This window comes from Budorcas taxicolor, chromosome 5 (assembly GCF_023091745.1).
Source record: "Budorcas taxicolor isolate Tak-1 chromosome 5, Takin1.1, whole genome shotgun sequence".
Classification (NCBI taxonomy): domain Eukaryota; kingdom Metazoa; phylum Chordata; class Mammalia; order Artiodactyla; family Bovidae; genus Budorcas; species Budorcas taxicolor.
Genome location: NC_068914.1, coordinates 1693576 through 1713946, shown reverse-complemented (window position 1 = coordinate 1713946; position 20371 = coordinate 1693576). Strand labels below are relative to the sequence as shown.

Here is a 20371-nt window from a genome sequence, read left to right as displayed (position 1 = left end):
AAAGTGGAAAAGTTGGCTTAAAGCTCAACATTCAGAAAATGAAGATCATGGCATCTGGTCCCATCACTTCATGGCAAATAGATGGGGAAACAGTGGAAACTGTCAGACTTTATTTATTGGGCTCCAAAATCACTGCAAATGGTGACTGCAGCCATGAAATTAAAAGATGCTTACTCCTTGGAAGAAAAGTTATGACCAACCTAGATAGCATATGCAAAAGCAGAGACATTACTTTGCCGACTAAGGTCCGCCTAGTCAGGGCTATGGTTTTTCCTGTGGTCATGTATGGATGTGAGAGTTGGACTGTGAAGAAGGCTGAGCGCCAAAGAATTGATGCTTTTGAACTGTGGTGTTGGAGAAGACTCTTGAGAGTCCCTTGGACTGCAAGGAGATCCAACCAGTCCGTTCTGAAGGAGATCAGCCCTGGGATTTCTTTGGAAGGAATGATGCTAAAGCTGAAGCTCCAGTACTTTGGCCACCTCATGCGAAGAGTTGACTCATTGGAAAAGACTCTGATGCTGGGAGGGATTGGGGGCAGGAGGAGAAGGGGACGACCGAGGATGAGATGGCTGGATGGCATCACGGACTCGATGGACGTGAGTCTGAGTGAACTCCGGGAGTTGGTGATGGACAGGGAGGCCTGGCGTGCTGCGATTCATGGGGTCGCAAAGAGTCGGACACGATTGAGTGACTGAACTGAACTGTTTGTCCAGTAAGCCTCTCATTATTATCATTAGAGGTGAACAGGAATTGGATATGAGCACTCTTATAATCACTAGGGTGCATTTTGAAAAGTGTCTTCTGTTGCATAGAACCCTACGTTTCCTGCTCTTGATTTACTTACAATGTTCTATTCTCCTCGACATTAAGAAAGCTTTCTACTTTTGCTGTTTGTATTAACACCATTGCCTGGACATGAACCAGACTAAAAATGCAGGTGAATGCACAAATATCAACCAATTTATTGATTTTTTTCCTTTGTTTTAAAAAACGTTTCAAGGCATCTCCAATATATGTCTAAAACTAAGACAGTCGTCTGGTAGCCCCACTGGTATTAACTATCAATTGTGGGTGCATGCATGCTCAGTCGCTCAGTCACGTCTGACTCTGCAACTCCGTGGACTGTAGCCCGCCAGGCTCTTCTGTCCATGGGGTTTTTCAGGCAATAATACAGGGGTGGGTTGCTGTTTCCTCCTCCAGGGGATCTTCCCGACCCAGGGATTGAACCCCCATATCCTGTGTCTCCTGCATTGGCAAGCAAGTTCTTTATCACTGTGCCACCAATTACTGTTGGTCAAATCAGTTTAAACATCACTAACCATTTTCTCTTAGCCACTGGCAGTCCAAGGGCTCTAATCAATTGTAAGAGCTTAGTGGAGCTGGACTTTTCTCAGTATGCAAGCCCTTAGCCAGTGAGGGGAGATGTGCCAGGTAATGGAGTCCCATTTTTTTAAGTGCAGAGTTTACCTGGAGCACATTTCCTCAGGACCTCCCTGACCTCCGCTGACCCCAGCCTCCAAAATGCTTCCACCTTGGGCGGTCATGAGACCACAGCCTGTCAGTGCATGGAGACAGTGCAGTTTGCCAGCCAGTTTACAACTGGCACCTGAACCAAACGCTTATGTTCCTTCCACTCAAGGGCCGGTGCCTGAGAGCCCTGACAGGCTGACCTGTGCAAGGCCCAAAGACCATCACAGCCATAGATAAGCAGGCAAAGAGAAACCACACGCCACCGGGAAGACCATGCTGAACAAGCAAGCGGAAGCAAAAAGCAGAAAAGACATTTAATTTCTGAAAAAGGAAAGAGAGCTAGAGAGGTCTTCAGTTCATTTCAGTCGCTCAGTCATGTCCGACTCTTTGCAACCCCATGAATCGCAGCACGCCAGGCCTCCCTGTCCATCACCAACTCCTGGAGTTCACTCAGACTCACGTCCATCGAGTCCGTGATGCCATCCAGCCATCTCATCCTCGGTTGTCCCCTTCTCCTCCTGCCCCCAATCCCTCCCAGCATCAGAGTCTTCTCCAATGAGTCAACTCTTCGCATGAGGTGGCCAAAGTACTGGAGTTTCAGCTTTAGCATCAGTACTTCCAAAGAAATCCCAGGGCTGATCTCCTTCAGAATGGACTGATTGGATCTCCTTGCAGTCCAAGGGACTCTCAAGAATCTTCTCCAACACCACAGTTCAAAAGCATCAATTCTTTGGCGCTCAGCCTTCTTCACAGTCCAACTCTCACATCCATACATGACCACTGGAAAAACCATAGCCCTGACTAGACGGACCTTAGTCGGCAAAGTAATGTCTCTGCTTTTGCATATGCTATCTAGGTTGGTCATAACTTTTCTTCCAAGGAGTAAGCATCTTTTAATTTCATGGCTGCAGTCACCATCTGCAGTGATTTTGGAGCCTAAAAAATAAAGTCTGACACTGTTTCCACTGTTTCCCCATCTATTTGCCATGAAGTGATGGGACCAGATGCCATGATCTTCATTTTCTGAATGTTGAGCTTTAAGCCAACTTTTCCACTCTCCTCTTTCACTTTCATCAAGAGGCTTTTTAGTTCCTCTTCACTTTCTGCCATAAGGGTGGTGTCATCTGCATATCTGAGGTGATTGATATTTCTCCCGGCAATCTTGATTCCAGCTTGTGCTTCTTCCACCCCAGCGTTTCTCATGATGTACTCTGCATATAAGTTAAATAAGCAGGGTGACAATATACAGCCTTGACGTACTCCTTTTCCTATTTGGAACCTGTCTGTTGTTCCATGTCCAGTTCTAACTGTTGCTTCCTGGCCTGCACATAGGTTTCTCAAGAGGCAGGTCAGGTGGTCTGGTATTCCCATCTCTCTCAGAATTTTCCACAGTTGATTGTGATCCACACAGTCAAAGGCTTTGGCATAGTCAATAAAGCAGAAATAGATGTTTATCTGGAACTCTCTTGCTTTTTCCATGATCCAGCGGATGTTGGTAATTTGATCTCTGGTTCTTCTGCCTTTTCTAAAACCAGCTTGAACTTAAGGAGATGTAATTAGAATCTAAAAAGACTTTCTGCAACCATAAAACATGATTTCTGAACTGAAAAATGGGAAGGGAATACTAGTCACTGTGAGATCTGATCAGTCTCCTGGAGGACAACATCTATTCAGTATCTAACTATTGAGCACCTGTTCTATGACAGGAACTGCCTTGTGCCAAATGGAAGAAACTGTAACAGCGACATACACAGAAGTGGAACCCATGGGAGAAATCGCGGGAGACACGGAAGCTGGGTATAGAGGCTTCACTATGTGGAGAGCCCGCGCTCCAAAGGACAGAGAGCAGCATCTGGAGGGGTAAAGATCAAAGAAATCGGAGAAAGATGTCCTTAAGCTAAAGAGACCTCAATTTTCTGAGTAAATCCTATACAGAAAAAATAACAAAGGAAAAAAAGACATTCCTAGATATATTCTGATTATATTGTAAATGCCAAATAGGAGAAAGGTGGAGGGAGCAGGGAGGTGCTCCTACAAACTCACAAGCTTCCGGAAAAGGAAACTAACGAACCATCATTAGGCTTCCCATTGGCCACAGTGCCAACAGGGAGGCAGTGTCAGCTGTTTAACGGACACTGTTTAGACCGTCATTTAAGCCTCTTACATCAAGTCAAGGAATTCGTGAGGAGGGGTTGTGCGGAAAGCATGGACTGGGACATTATGCCACCCACGTTTTCACCCATTAACTGGAAGTGTGCGTGCGCGCGCTCAGTTGCCTCAGTCGTGTCCAGCTTGTTGTGACCCTGTGGATTGTAGCCCGTCGGGTTTCTCCGTCCATGGGAGTCTCCAGGCAAGAATACTGGAGTGGGTTGCCATGCCCTCCTCCAGGGGATCTTCGTGACTCAGGGATCTAACCTGCATCTCCTGCCCCTCCTGCATTGCAAGAGGATTCTTTGCTGCTGAGCCACCAGGGAAGTCCCATACTAATTGAACAAGTTCAGCTAAACAGACATGATGTTAAAATGAAGCATGAAGTTACTGTTTATCAGAAAACAGTAGCAAATCTACTTAACAAATAAATAAGCAAAGAGTGTTTATCAAAAACAACATATTGAACAAATAAGAACATGAAAGGCATTTTCTAAAAAATTAAGACTTAGAAATGATGTTCATCCTTGCTACCGTTACTTTGTTCGGGCAGTAAGAAAAAAATTATCACTGATGTAAATAATGTAAGCTAAGAGACAAAAGTATCATCATTTTTATAACATGATCAAATAACCAGGCAATTAAAAAGACTCACTTAAAAATAATTAGAACCAATGAAATAGTTTAGCAAGGTGTCAATACAAAGTAAATAGTGGAAAATGAGTAATTCATCTTTATCCCAGCAATATTCATTTAAAATGGAAAAAACATCCCACTTAGAATGGTAACAGCTACAGTTTCTGTTGGTATAAAGTGACTGGAAAGGTGAAAGCACTTCATGAATAAAACTAGAAATTCTACTGAAGGACATCAGATAGATCTAAGTGGGTGGGAAGATGGAACATTATTAAAATGCCAGTAAGGGACACATTTATTTGTAATTCAAAGCAATTCTCATCATGAAAAACTAAAAAGAACAGTGAGATAACAAAACAACCATTCACATTTATTAGAAAGTTCTGATCACCAAAAGATGGTGCTGGGCCATGGGGTAGAGAAACAGACCCAAGAGAGTACGTGAATATAACACGAAACTAGCTGATACTTGCCCAGTGTTCTCTGTCTGTCGAATGCTAGTCTGTGTGTTTCCATAGGGGAACCTATTTAATTCAGAACCCTGCGAGGTGGTATTATTATTTCTCCCACTTTACAGATGGGACAGTCAAGGCGCAAAGAGGCTGAACAGCTTTCTCAGTGGCAGTCGGTGGGGCTGAGCCCAGGCATTGACTGCAGAGCCTCACATGTGGTCGCCCCATCAGCTCCGTGTACCGTGGGTACCATCCCAAAGCAGCAGGAAGAAACTCATTACTTAATAAATGATGCCAGAAACATTTGACTCCGATTTCACATCATGTATAAAAATACATAGCAGCTGAAATAAAAGCCTAAAGTTAAGAACAAAAAAATATGAGTACTTAGGTAACACTGGGATGGGGAGGGCCTTCCTAAGCAAAGCAGGAAACCCAAAAGTTACAAACAAAAAGAATGCATATATTAAGAAAATAAAGAGCTGAAATTTGTGACAAGAGCAACAGAAAATAAGAGACATACACTCTACATATAACAAAGGGACACTCTCCCAATATGTGAAGAGCCCCTTTAGATTAATAATAAACTCTTAGAAAAATAAAGGGCATAAACAGGCAATCTGAGCAAGGGACACTCTCCCAATATGTGAAGAGCCCCTTTAGATTAATAATAAACTCTTAGAAAAATAAAGGGCATAAACAGGCAATCTGAGCAAGGGACACTCTCCCAATATGTGAAGAGCCCCTTTAGATTAATAATAAACTCTTAGAAAAATAAAGGGCATAAACAGGCAATCTGAGCAAGAAGCAAAGCAGAGGCTAAACTCACCAGTGGTCAGAGGCATGCAGATTAAGACAGCAATGGGCTCTTACTTCAGGGTAAGAGCCATTCGTTTTGTTAAGAATTTGAAAAGTCGATGTCATCAGGCATTAGTGAAGCGTTAGGCAACAGCATGTTTTCATATACCGCTGGTGAGATTGAAAGCTGCTGTGAAATTCTGGGAAGAGAATTTTGTCATTATTTCTTACAGTGAAAAATGATGATTTGACCCAGCTATGTGAGTTCTGGAAGTTAATCTGACAGTAATTCAAGCACCAGTACATCAAGATGTCTGTACGAGGTTGCTTCTTGCAGCACTGGTTTTAATACAAAATATAATCCAATATACAAATGGGAAGCAAACCAATGTCCATCAATAGGAGAACGGTTGAATAAACTCTGCTACCGTCACATAAAGCAAGAAACAGTGGCAGCTTAAGGATGAGGAAAGCAGCGAGACGCTATTGCACACACATTATACCGAGAAGGATGAAAATGTCTCAGGGTGTAAAGTGGGTGGATGATGTAGGCAAACGGCAACTCAGGAACAGCTCCTGGGCAATGTTTAGAAAACATAACATGTGGTCTGCAACCCTGCATGCCCGCTCCTATGTCTGTTCCCTAGAGCAACTCATTGAAGAAATCAGGAGACAAGATGTATGAGGAAACGTATTGCACTGGGTTAAAGACTTCCAGCATGTCCCCCAGCAGGGCAGTGGGGGAGCATGATGGTTCATTCACACGATGGTGTGCTACACAGAAGCTAAATGCGAGAGTGCTGGAGCGGGGTGCCATTGCCTTCTCCGAAATGAATGGACGGCGCCTGTCAATTGGCAGCTCTCTGCAACAGAATAATGGGGGAAGAAGAAGCAAGTCATGGAATGATTCGATTACATGATGTGGATGAAAACCCACTACACTGTAGTTTGCTCTGTGTGTGTGTGTGCCTGTGCCACACGTGCAATCCCAGTGAGAGAACACGGGTGCTGGGTTAGGAACTGTGTGGCTTCTCCATCTTCCAGCTTGGCTGAGTGAGTGAAGAGAACCAGCTGAATCTGCCAGCCTCTGACACGCTGGAGACTATTCTTAGTTGTCAACTTTACTTTCAAACTCTTATCTGGAAGCCTGAGGGTTCATGTGAAAGAGGAACTCGAAGAGTACGCAGACAGTGCAAGATTCAGTGTTTCCTCAACGGAAACAGAGGGGGAGGCCTGGAAAGAACGGATGAGCAGAAAGAAGAAGAAAAATGATGACTAGATCTGCGGAAGGAGCCGACGACCCCACCAGGACAGCCTCTGCCCGTGTCCCTGTGCGTTCGTGCGTGTGTGTGCTCAGCCATGGCCGACTCTTCGCGACCCTATGGACTGTAGCCCGCCAGGCTTCTCTGCTGCTGCTGCTGCTGCTGCTGCTGCTGCTGCTAAGTCGCTTTAGTTGTGTCCGACCCTGTGCGACCCCGTAGATGGCAGCCCACCAGGCTCCCCCGTCCCTGGGATTCTCTAGGCAAGGGTACTGGAGTGGGGTGCCATTGCCTTCTCCACCAGGCTTCTCTAGACTGTGCCAAAGCCCCATCCCTTGTAAGACCAACACACCACTGAATCCACCTCTCCCTGGGGAAGGGGTGTTTCCCAAAGGGGCTTCACAGAGCACTCCTTCTTCAGGACATTGAGACCTACATCAGATTCTCTTGGGAAATCTTGGGTTAAAAAAGATCAACCAGGGATCATTACCCCAAAACGTCTCAGAATTCTCAGTGCTTATGCGCACTGTGAACCTCCAGGAGGAGAATGTGATAAACAGTTTCCCAAACTTGTTTTACCATGGAATCCTTTTCTGGAGAGAAAGTTTGGGGACCAATGCTCCAGGGTGCATTTTGGAAAATATCGGGATAAGACAAAATGCCTGTAATAAGAATTAACATCTTAGTCTGAATTAGCGTGGAACTGATAAAATCTGCTGTCCACTCTCTTAGCTGGACATAACTAGCAGATTCTCTGGAAGCTGCCTAACTCACCATAGCACAGGACCCCTCCCTTCTATAAGCATGTGGAGTACTTGCTGTAGGGGCTTTCCACTGTGGTTGAAATGGGAAGGGAAGGGGCATGAGAACACCGACCTCTTAGGATGGGAACGGGCGGTGCAGCGCTCTTGGACGAGGCCCTGTGCGCTGCATCAGCACAAAAGTCTCAAAGCTCATATGGTGCCTGAGCTGAGAGGCTTACTCACAAACATTCCACAACAAGTCGCAAATTCATAGCTCCTTAACATTACACATGCACTATGAGATGATTCTCCCAAGTGCGTGTGCATGTGTGCGTGTGCACACGCACGCTCAGTTGCTGTGTCCAACTCTTTGTGACCCCGTGGACTGTAGCCTACCAGACTCCTCTGTTCATGGTATTTTCCAGGCAAGAATACTGGAGTGGGTTGCCGTTTTGGAGATCTTCCTGAACCAGGGATGGAACCCACATCTCCTGTGTCTCCTGCCTTGGCAGGCGTATTCTTTACCACTGTGCCTCCTGGGAAGCCCTTTATTCTCCCAAATGTGGTACTAAAATCATAAGAGTTTCGTTAAAATTTTTTTACTATGAAAAAGAATATATAAACATATGTGTGTGTATACATATATATGCACACACGTACTCACATCTGAAAAACGCACAGAATGTCTGCACAAGCAGCATCCAGACCAAGAATCAGAACGTTGCCAGTAGCCTCAGCCCCCCAAACGCCCACTCAACCTCCCCAATCACCTCAACTTTGTTACAATCACTTCCTGCTACTGTTTACTGTTTTACTGCTATACAAGTCTCCCTAAACAATATAATTTCAGACTTCATGAACTGACCAGACGCGTGGCTGGCTTCTGCTCTTCAGCACTGTGTTTGTGAGGTTTGTTCACGTTGCTCTGAGTACCAGCAGTTCATTGCTCTCCCCTGCAGCGTAGAGGTATCATAATTTATCCGTCTCTTCTACTGTTGATGGACATTGGGTGGTCTCTGTTGCTTTGCTCTCATAAATAACACTGCTGTGGCCGTCTCTGTACATGTGTCCAGGTGCAGCTGCACACCTGGATTTGGATGCCGGAGTAGAACTTCTGGGCCACAGATCATGATGTCGCCTGACTTCCATCAGAGGTTACGAGACTGTGTTGTGCGAGGCTGTTCAGTTTTTAGCCCTGTTAGCACTGCCTGAGCCTTCCCACCCGTCAGGCCTTCTTTGACACATGGGCCTTGTCAAGCTGTTTCAGCTCTGCCTGTGTGTGTGTGTGTGTGTGTAGTAGCAGCAGTAGCAATAGTTCATTGCGATCTTTTGATTTCCCCGATTACAAATGAGGCGAAGCACCTTTTTGTATACTTGCTGTTCACATTTTGCACCGTGACTGCAAGTGCCTTCTTTTTTTTTTACTGAACTGGAAACCCTCTTCTTGCAGATTTGTAGAGATCCTTGGCGCACACCGAGTAATCATTCTTGCTCATCATTCTGTGAACTGCTTTCTCACTCTTGTTGTGCTGTTTTGTAGGGAACAGGACTTCCTCACTTTGAAATAGGTGAGCTTAGTCTTTCCTTTATGGTTAGGGCATTTTGAGTCTTATTTGAAAAATCTTTTTCCTGAGGTCATGAAGAAGAATCTTTTATGGTTTAAAAGTGTTAACAGTTTTGCCTTTAATATTTAAGCCTACTCAATCCAAAAATAAGTTTTCTGAACAACATGATATAGAGTTCAGTGTAGTCTCCTTTCCCTCTTTCTCTGCCTTTTCCTTTCCATTCTGTATGATGCTTAATAGCCCCGCACTACTTATCATCAGTGCCTCTGTAATATATTTATTTGTATCGTATTTATATTCAAAATGATTTTATAATATATCAAATATATCCACATGCCTATGACTCTTTCATTTTCCCTTCTGTTTCATGGAAATGTAAATTTTTGAAGGAAAGGGGGAGCTAAACATAATTTTGAGACTGGGGGACTCAGTGGTTTCAGTGGGGATTTCTCAACCACTGTGCAGGAGTAGGTCTCTGAGAAGTGTGGGAAGAATAAGGAGCTAAGAGATGCTTTCACAAATTAGGAAAGTTAAAAAATAAGTGTATAATATCATATAAGAAACGAATCGCCAGTCTAGGTTTGATGCAGGATACAAGATGCTTGGGGCTGGTGCATTGGGATGACCCAGAGAGATGGTATGGGGAGGGAGGTGGAAGGAGGGTTCAGGATTGGGAACACGTGTACACCCGTGGCAGATTCATGTTGATGTATGGCAAAACCAATACAATACTGTAAAGTAAAAATAAAAAATAAAATAAAATCTGAAAAAAACATACTATTCAGCTTTGGCAAGTATTAAGTGAAATGGATGCCCACACACTGATCCTGAAAACTAGCTGAAAGACTTTTGAAATTTGTCAATATATACTAATAATTTCTACTATTTGATGCAGTAATTTCACTCCTGGGCATCTATCCTGAGGAAATACTTAAAAATGCACACAAAAATGGAAAGATAATAAAAGCTCCATTTACTCAGAATTCCACAATGACCCGTTAAATTACAGGCTGCATACAACCCACTGAGCATCACTTTCCAGATGTGAACCTTGCTCACATGCGTTATTTTTTGAAACACTTGTACTAAGGGGCTTCCATGCTGGTCCAGTGGGTAGGAGCCCACACTCCCAGTACAGGGGGCCTGCGTTCAGCCCCTGGTCGGGGAACTAGATACCACAGGCTGCAACCAGGAGTTCGCATGCTGCAACTAAAGATCCTGTGTGCCAGTACAAAGGCCTGGCACAGCCAAATAAATATATAAACAGAAACATGAAAAACAGCTATACTGAGATACAATTTACATACAATAAAGTTCATCCCTTAAAAATATCCAATTATAAGGTTTTTATATTTTCAGAGTTGTGCAACCACCACCATAATCTAATTTTGGAGTATTTTCACCCACCAAAAGAAACTTTGTATCCAACTGATAGTCACTTCCCAGGACCCATTCCCAACTTTCAGCCCTAGCTGATGACTAGTCTACTGATGTTTGTCCACAGACCTGCCTATTCTGACCATTTCGCAAAAGTAGATTCACATAACATAGAGCCTTTCGTAAACAGCATTTGGCATGTCTTTGAGACTCATCTATAGTTTAGCGTGTCTTCATAATTCAGTGCCACTGAGTGGGTGCTCCGGTGCCCACTGCATTGGGAATGCAGAGTCGTGACCCCTGGGCGGCCGGGGAGGGGCCTCATCTGAGCCACCTAACAGGCCGGAGTGCAGCTGTTCACGCTGCTCTCTCATTCATTTAAGGTCTGTGAGCCTGGCACTGGCGCTCCCTCTTTTCTTTCCAGTTCTAATAACTTGAGTCCTCTCTCTTTTCTTGGTCTGTTTGCTAAAGACTTGTCAGTTTTCCAATGGACCATGTATCACGTTTATAACTTAAGTATGATGGGAAGACATAAAAAGTGAGGGGTGACCCCTCCAACGGGAGTGAGAGAATGCTGTCCCACTCCTTCTAAATGTCAGCGCGGTTGACTCCACACCTTTCACAGCTCTTTCACCATCTCTGCTTGGAGTGGTGGTAAGGTGGAGCTCGGGGATTGAGGAGAATCAAAGGGATCTGGTGCGTTGGCCACCACATGCCAACACCGATGGGCCGTGAGCTGTGGGCAGTCACGCCTCTGAGACAGGAGAAACCACGGCTCCACGGCTGTTTGGTCTGACGTCACAACTCACCTGTACTGTTTTTGCCGTGTTTCCAGTTCTTTGCGTCTGTGCTGCTTGAGAATGTGAATTTGGTCATCACAGGCCAACTTCGCTGTGAAGAAAGCACATGTGTGAAATGAGCCTAGAGAAGGGCAGAAAGAACATCCAGCGTTCCGGCTTCCCCCAGAAACCCGCTGTGCCGACAGGATGGGCCGGTTTCCAGAGTCAGGTGTGGAGAAGCTGGCAGCGTGCACTCTCTGACTCCCGGAACCCTTGCCCTTGGAAGCCCACCACCACTTAAGAAGCATGAGTCCCCTGAGACCACCACACTGTGAGAAGTCTAAGCTCTGTGGGGAAGCCTTAAAAATGAGACGCCATGTGGAGAGCGAGGGACCACGGAGCCCTGGAGCTCAAGCCACGTCCACGTGAGAGAACCACCTTGGAAGCAGATTCTCTAGCCCTCCCCCCTCAGTGGCTGCCCATGGCTCACGCAGGAACCACCCAGCTAAGCCTTTCCCAACTTCCTGACCCCTAAGATCATGAGCAAGATAAAAAGACTACTGAAAGCCGCTAAGATCGCTATAGACAATGGATCGGTGAGATATGCTGGGTGGCTTCCGTGTGCCCCTCCAGATCCACCCTTCATCTTGTCCTGTCCCTGAGGGTCCCTGATCAGGGCATCAGTGGGCTTCACACTGGGTCAGGCCACTGGGAACCCTGGCTAGAGAGTGGAGGGCGTGGGACAGTGAGGAGAAGACACTCCTTCCCGCGCCTCTTCAGCGTCTCCCCAGACTGTCTGCACCTCTGCCGAGGGCTATAGCTCCTCCCAAGGCAGCTCTGGCTGCAGGACTCTCTCCTGAATTGCTCTGGCATTTTTTCCCTCTCCCACCCCACTAGGACTAGCAGCTAATGGCCTTCCACACTGGTCTATGCCTTCTAAATATCCCAGTTTGAATGTGCCGTATTTTTCTTTTGCTGGAAAGAGATTTGGGGTCTGTGGGAAAAAGGACTGGACTACACAGCTGAGAGCTTGGGTGGCAGGGTTGCGGCGGGGGGGGGGGGGGGGGGGGGGCTGGGGCGGGAGGAAGCGGAGCTCACGATTTAAAAATCTTGGTAGAAGAGAAGTGCCCTGTCTGCAGCCTTTTCCATGGTGGCCACCAAAAGACAGAATGACTTTTGTGATCTTTTCCCTGCCATGAGGACAGAGGGTAAAAATCCTTCTTGCCCCAATCATTTAGTTCAGAAATGCTCCTGAAATTTTCTTTCTTAAGTTAAATTCCAGGTCAGAAACAACACGATGTGGTCTGAGAGTTTAAGAGCACCAGGCACGGATTTGAATCATGCTAGGAGGCTGGGGAGGGAGTGGGGAGGCACACTGTTCAGAGGGGAAGAGGCCTGAGCTGACCCCATCATCTGCTTCTCTCTCCTCCACCTCCAACCAAGCCAGCTGTGTGTCTCTTACCAAGAATGGCCTCGTGAGAAAGTGTCAGATTGGGGTCTGCACATTTGAGGGTCTTGCTTAAGAGGGCACATTTTAAGTTCTCTCTTTCAACACAAAAGTGAGACTTCAGGTTTAATGACTGGTGAACACTGAGTACGGGCCCTGCCTGTGATTCCTCCGAGCTGGTGCACAGGCGCTCCTGGCCACCCCCTTCCTTTCCCTGGCCTGAGTGGGATCCCTAGGAGCCCAAGCCCCACCGTGACCTCCTGGAGAGGACAGCCAAGAACTAAACTGGAGAACCGTCCATCCAGGGACACGTCCTAGGGGTATGTGCTACTAGAGATCCTGGTTCCCCTCTGACAAAAGTGGGGGGGGCTCACAACCTTCCCCTGAAGGACTGTATGGCAGAGAGGGGACATGGCTGGATGGAGCTTGGAGCCTGTCACTCCACCCTCTGAGCCTGGGACTTCTCAGCACCCAGAGGAAGTCACGTTTCCCGCAGGTGCATCAGGGCACAGAGCAGGTGCTCAGCCACGGGCGGCATTGTTATTATTCCCATGGATACAGTTCTGCCGGGATGGAGGGCCCACAAACCCTCTCATTTCCTGGAAGCCCAGGAGGTGGGCGGGGCCTGAGCCGCTCACCTTGCCCGTCTCTCAGGACGATCTCGCCCTCGCCCGATATCCAGCGGTAGCAGGGGAACTCGATGTAATCCCCACAGGGCGTCTTCACCGTGATATACTTCAGGTACCAGTCGTCATGGAACCAGTACTTGCGCTTCTCGATTTTGATCAGCTGGATGTCGCCCAGTTCTTCATCCACTGTCACGTCGTAAGAATCCACCTGAGAAGGAGAAAAGGCAGATCAGAGTCTGGGAGCCCCTGAGCCTTTGTATCATCCTCAGTGCATTTAGCAGAGATGTCTGCTGATGTCTGCCTTGGCATGGCTCTGTGCTATGCCCTGAGTGACAGAGATGGCCAAGTCCCCCAACTCTGCCCTCAGGAGATGGAAGTGAGTAAGCGCCAGCGCTGCTTGGAGGGAGACCTGCTGTCTTCACAAGGCCCAGGATGGGGGAGGCGGAGGCTCCAGGCAGGAGCGCCCTCCTCCAGGCCAGGCTCGGTGAGGGCCTCTGCAGCTGACCCCACTCACAAGGGCAGCAGGATGCTGGCCCTGCTACCCCATAGGCCTGGATGAGGCAAACTGGTCCTCGCACACAGGGGCAACTGGCAAAGCGCTCACTGATGCTGCTATTGATTCCACAGGCACTTTGGGAGGAGGGAAGTTTATGACCTGTGTCTCAGATGCAGACAGTGAGACTCAGTCCCACTTCCACTACCAACTGGCAGAGCTGGACTTCCAGTCCAAGCCTTCCCATGTGTCTCTCATTATCAGCGGGGCAGATAACTGGGTGAGAATGAGGAGGCTCGGGTGAGAGTGCAGCCACAGATTCAAGTCGTCCTGGGCCTCTGCAGCTCCGAGCCACAGTGATGCCGAGAAAATCAGAAGAGGGTCGGAGGCGTAGTGGTGGGCGGAGGCTGGCCTTGCTGTCCCAGGCCACGCGCAGCACTGCATGCCGGGCTGCTGCCAGGCTCCTGACCCCAGAAGACGAGCTGGCACGGCAGCAGTGCCGCTGGAGGCCCTCCTCTCCATATGTGCAGCTGGGAGAGAAGGCTGGGGCTCAAACACTGCATCGGGTGTTCTGAAGACCAGCAGGTTCGGGAAGCCCCAGACTCAAGGCCATCTGAGGCACTTTCTAAGCCAGATTTCACCCATCTCCGAGGCTTTTTCTTGGTGGCAGAATCAACAATCTGTAGTACAGACAGCCCCCTCCCTGCCCAAGGCCCCCCCGGCCTGCGGGTCACCGTTGTCTGTGAACTTGTCTGTGACCCCTGCTCTCTCACGAGACACACCGTGGGACGGGAGGGTTCTGCTGCCTGAAGGGTGGGGCGTCTGGCAGAACAGGTAAGCTGGCTCGCCTGTCAGGGACCCACCACATGGGCTGGCTCCTCTTTCGCCAGAGACTGTTTCTCACTGAGAACCCGGCTGAGGCCGAGTGAGACCCGCAGATGCCTCGCTGCCAGCAGTGCAGACCCAGCAGAGGGAAGTGAACATGTGCGGCGCGGCGGGTCCTGGGCCCCGGGTGCTGGCGCCCGGGGAAGTGGCTTTCCTGTGGCTCCGTAGGGGCGGGGGCGGGGGCAGCCGGCGTCTGGGGGCTGATGCAGGAAGGCTGAGGTGAAGGGGGGAGAGCAGCCTCTGTCAGGTAACAAGAGGCAGGAGCACCTGAGGTGGACATTCTCAGGGAAGTGGGGCGGAGCCCGGGAGGCTCTCCAGAGCGACTCTCAGAGGGAGGGCCAGACGTCCAGCTGTGGGCAGTGACTGACGAAGAAGAGACGAAGGAGCTTGAGGGCAGGGAGAGCAGGGTCTCCCTGTCCCGCCTGTGTGCAGTCACAGGAGAATGGACCCTTCAGGTCCCCCGGCCCCAGTGGCCCCTACAGGTACCTGGTGGAAGGCCCTGGAGCTCCACCTGGGATGGAATCTGTGGCCAGCTTACAGGGACTCAGTATGCTCTCTGACGGGGAGGGGGCAGGACAGGCCTGCGCCTCTGGCCGGCCTCTGGCTGGCCCTGGCTTTGGAGCAGTGCCCCAGGAGGTGAACGAGGGTCCGAGGAATTCAGCCCTCACTCGGGCTGTCTAGGGACAAAGTCTGGTGACTGGTTTCTGAGGGAGTTCCTGCTGGAGAGTCACAGAGGATAGAGGGGGCCTCCGGGGAGCTCTCAGGGTCCTGTGCGTCAAACAGAAAGTCAGGTCTTAGGAAGGCGCAAAGAGCTGGAGGTGTGATGACCTTCCTCCTTCCTCTCCCTGGGCCAGGGTGCTGGATGGATGCTATGTTTGTTGACTCATTTGCCTTGACTCACTAACATCACATGGCCATTCCGCACGGTCTACAGTGCCAACAGTGGCTGGCATGACACACAGTAAATACAGAACATGTGCGTGGCCGAGCGGATGATTATTTCATTTTATAGCTGGAAACTGAGGCTCAGACTGAGGTCAGGCAGCTACCATGCTAGGAAGTAACTGGTGGCCCCATGATTAGAACCCATGCCTGTGTGATGGCCCAGTCTGGGTTCCTCTCACTTCTCCCGATGATCGCATCGTGGGAAAAGCCTTGGTCTGGGAGCCAGGTGACCTGGCTTTGAGCCTGGGTTCAGGCCCGCTATGGAGTATGAGGGTGATGTGGAGTGGGGTGGAGGACATGGAAAAGCTTCCTGCAAGATGGCATTTGAGGCAGCTCTTAGGACTTGGTAAGATTTTGGAGGTGAGCTGAGTGGAGAAGGGGAATGAGCAGGGCATTCTGAATGTGGGGAAAGGAGGTGAGGAATTCACATGTGGGAGGGGGAGTCTGATGCATGGAGTTCTTGGGGCAGAAGCGGTGGGTGCCTCAGTCAGGCACTGGAGAGAGACATGGAGGCAGGGAAACCTGATATCCACTAGCCTCCTTTCTCAGAGGGGCCAGCTTGCAGATTTCATCCAGTTGCTCTCAACTCAACACTGGACACACAGCTCTAAGGCTTTGGAATATTTCAGCAAAGGTTTAGTTGGTCAGTTTTTGTTTTGATCTTTATATCAGCATTTAAAGAAAGGTTCCATTTGTCTCTGCCCCAGATTCCTGCTACAGCAAGGACAGAGAGTCATGGTGTGGTCCAGCCTGGACTGCCTGTTGTGGAGGGTCTAACGAGGGGCCGATGGGGGGTGGGAAGGGAGAGGAGGGGGCTGTGGAGCAGAGAGAGAGAGAGGGAGGTGATTAAGGAGCGGATAAGGGAGAGGCCAGGGCAGAGAGAGGAAGAGAAGGGGCAGTGGTTAGGGAGATTAAAGGAGCAAAGAACTGGGGGGCTGGGGGGATCTAGGAGACAGCAGAAGGGAGAAGCTGAAGCAGAAAAGCCGGCAGATTCCGGGCACTGGGGAGCTGTGAGGAGAGCGGAGCAGAGGAAGGATGGGAAGGAGGGAGAAGAGGCAGGACACAGGGAATGGATGGTGTGGAGAGGGCAGGTGAAGGATGGACAGGATCAGAAGGAAATACTTTTTCTTCAGATTTCCCAGGCAAGAATACTGGAGGGGTTGCCGTTTCCTCCTCCAGAGGCTCTCCCCCACCCCTCCCCGGGGACTGAACCCGAGTCTCCTGAATTGCAGGCAGATTCTTTACCGTCTGAGCCACCAGGGAAGCCCTTCTTCTTCAGTAATATGGTCTTTCTGGGAAGGCAGTATTCCACAATATATTCTTCATGAACATATTGTAAGAATATTCACCAGAAATATTTAAGAAGTAAAGCTGTAAGACTTGTTCACACTTACTGACTACGTTCAAGGAGATATACTAAACAGTACCCTATGGCCTTTTGCTTTCCTAAAAGTGCTGCCAGGGAATGAAAAAGGCTCAGGTTAAGATTTCCCAGAAGTCTTCGGATCTGTGAAAGTCATCCCACCTGGACTTGAATTACTTTAAATGGACAGAGTCAAAGAAGCACCAACTTGCTAAATTTGCCTTGACAGGAGAATCTCACCTGTGAAGGACTCTGATTCCCACTCCAGTCCTGAATCACTCTGCAGAACTCTGATTAAAATAACCAGTGATTTGTGACTGAATTTATTGCAGGGGGGAAAGGCAGTCCTGTTCATTACAGGGACTGAATTTTGAGTGAGGGGAGTGCGGTGTTGACCTGACATGACCTGGAAATGTCTGAATTGGTTGCCTGGAAAAAGTCTTTATTGTTGTTACCATTACTGTTATTATCTATAATGACTGTAATGCTTTTCAGGTTAAATGGGATAGCATTATCTTCTCCACAAGTATTTCCTCTAAAATTTCCCCCTCACCTTTACCCCAAAGGGACAGATTGCCCTTAAAGAGACATTGGCTGGAGAATGAGGAAGTAGCTCTGGGCTGTGCAAGACCCAGTGTGGAGTAACTTTGCATCAACGGGAACTTTCTCAAAAGCTGATTTTTTTCAAAGAGCCTTTGGAGACAGCAAGTCCCCTGCAGTGCCGCTCCTGAAGTGCCCCTCTCACCCCAATGGAAATGTGATATGCAAACTTCTCCTGAAATTTGCTTCTGGGACTCTCACAGAGATGTTTAATCACAATGTCATTTGAATGAATTCTCAGGGTGGGGAAATAATGAACAGAGGGATGCTTTCATCTCTCTTCCAATGCCCGTGTTATGGTCACATCCTTATCTCCCCTCTGAGAAGCCACACCCAGGCGCCCCATGCTGAACAGCATGAACACACCGATGGGTAGTGTATGAAGGAGAATGGATGCCCTGAAGACAGATTATGAAGATCAAGCAGTCTGCACCCTGTCTCCCTTGCGTGTTGGTGGAATCCACAAAATAATGGAAAGAAATGATGGTGCTTCAGAAATAGCTGAGGGTATCATCACCCCAAACGGATGATCCATTAGCCCTCCTGCACCACCATCCTCTTGGCCTGGTTGGGGAAACCAAACAACAGGAGGTAGTTTGTATGCTCAATGCCTAACTCTTCCAGAAGGGCACTCTCTAGCTGCATAAGTGTACTGAACTTGGCTAAGTGTCAGTTGGACTTATAGAGCCAGGTTCTGAGGCTCCTGGGTGGGAATCAAGCCCATTCTGAGTTTCCAGCCTGGAAAAGGAGAGGACTACTACTGCTGGCTTTAGGCTCTGCAGACCTAAAACATGCTTCATGAATATTACCCAAGAAGTGTTTGGTGGAACCATATGAAACTGCCAGTTTTATCTGTCAAAAATAGTCAGCTATGAGTAATTCCTTTTGGTTCAACAAAATAATGAAGAGGTACAAAGACAGCTTTATGAAATCTAAATCTTTATGGTCAGTTCAGAAACTGGGAGTGGCAGAAGGGAACAGATATTTTCTGGGTACCTGTAGTGTGTTGGGACTATCACCACATTTAATGAGCACTTAAGTAATGATCATTTAATAAACCCAGTGGACTGGGCACCAAACACCTGGTAAGGACCAGTTGTGAGCACCTCTGTGCTCACAGAGAACGCTGCAGGCTAGAATTCACGCCCAGATCAGCATTGGGAGTCCACTTCTGAATGAAACCTCACTGCAGCGCGTGGCCCCGCAGGCTAGAAGTGCAGCCAACACAGGGCCCCTTTGCTTCCTGTACTCCCAGGTCACCAGGGCCTCTGGTGAGGTGGGGAAAGGGGAAGCCCTCCTCCCTCTTCCTCCTCTGAACGCTCACAGCCTGGGGGTAAGTGTTCCCCCGTGTACACTCTACTGGAAGCCAGTGAAGACCCCCAGGTTTGCAAAAGTCTTCTCCTGGCCTCGGTCTCTCGTTCCTTCGCTGCGCATCCCTCTGGGAACCTGGCCTGGGAATGTGAGCTGCCCAGGTGTGGAGACATCAGCTAGTGCCACACTGAGCCACCGGCTGGGACTCCTAGGCCAACTCGAAGTACCAGGACTCCTAGACTCGCACTTCACGTCTGGGGAAACTGACGCCCGGGATGGGGGCGGAGCGAGCTAGTGATCAGGCCCTGGTGGAACTCAGGTCTCTGGATCCCTAGCCCTCCTCATTCTCCCCACTGCTGAGGTGCCATCTATGGAGTCCCACGAAGTGGGCGCAAGTAATGGTCACAGCACTTGCCCAGTTAAGGATTCTCTTAGAGCCCCTCGCCCCCAACCTTGGGTCCCAGCCACCCCGATGGGTCCTGGACGCGCCTGCACCCCGCCCCGCGGCCGCCCCAGCCCGTCCCGGCCGCGCGCCCTCACCGCGCCGCGCTCGAAGTCGTTGTAGAAGGGCTTGTCCAGCAGGTGCTTCTCGCTGCAGCCCGCGGAGCCCACGAGGCTCAGGTAGATGTAGTCGTCGGTGCCCGCGAACCACTGGCTGCCGGTGGCCACGGTGACGGTGTAGGAGGGCATGGCAACGGGCAGCGGGGGTCGCGGGGCGCGGGCGCAGCCAGCACGGGGAGCCTCGGCACGCCTCAGCACCTCTCCCGCCGGCGCCGCAGCTTCCTCACTCCCAGCGCCCGGGGTCCCCGCCGCCTCCGCCCTCGCCTTCCAGCAGCTCTGACCCCGCCCCCGCCCACTCCCCGCCCCGGGCCCGCCCCCCAGCAGCTCTGACCCCGCCCCGGGCCCGCCCTCCCCCAGCTCTGACCCCGCCCTCCCCCAGCTCTGACCCCGCCCCGGGCCCGCCCCGCCCCGATCAACCCCGCCCCCCGCCCCGGACCCGCCCTCCAGCATCTCTGACCCCGCCCATGGCCCGCCCCTCCCCGCTCGGGGGCCCCCTCCCCGCCCCCGGGCCCGCCCTCCAGCAGCTCTGACCCCGCCCCGGGCCCGCCCTCCCGCAGCTCTGACCCCGCCCCGGGCCCGCCCCCCAGCAGCTCTGACCCCGCCCCGGGCCCGCCCTCCCGCAGCTCTGACCCCACCCCGGGCCCGCCCCGCCCCGCTCAACCCCCCCCCCCCCCCCGCCCCGGGCCCGCCCTCCCGCAGCTCTGACCCCGCCCCGGGCCCGCCCCCAGCAGCTCTGACCCCGCCCCCGGGCCCGCCCTCCCGTAGCTCCGGCCCCTCCGGACTCCCCTAGGGCACCACGAGCGTCGCCCATTCCTGAGCCTCCTGTCCTCGACTTGGCGTGTGTTTTAGCAGTCAGGGGACTGGGGCCACCTCAGCGGCTACCCCTCCTCGCTCTCTTTGTCCCTCCGTT

General features: G+C 50.1%; 1 protein-coding gene across 1 annotated transcript in view; it reads right to left on the bottom strand.

The window, feature by feature from the left end:
• ALOX5 (arachidonate 5-lipoxygenase) overlaps positions 1 to 19590 on the bottom strand; it is a 45528-nt gene extending 25938 nt beyond the window's left edge. Inside the window, exons 1-3 of the mRNA XM_052640496.1 lie at positions 19441 to 19590; positions 13313 to 13511; positions 11258 to 11339 (exon numbers count right to left, since the gene is read on the bottom strand). Of these exons, the coding sequence (XP_052496456.1) occupies positions 11258 to 11339; positions 13313 to 13511; positions 19441 to 19590 (431 nt within the window). The remainder of the gene's footprint in view (positions 1 to 11257; positions 11340 to 13312; positions 13512 to 19440) is intronic.
• Between the last annotated feature and the right edge of the window lie 781 nt (positions 19591 to 20371).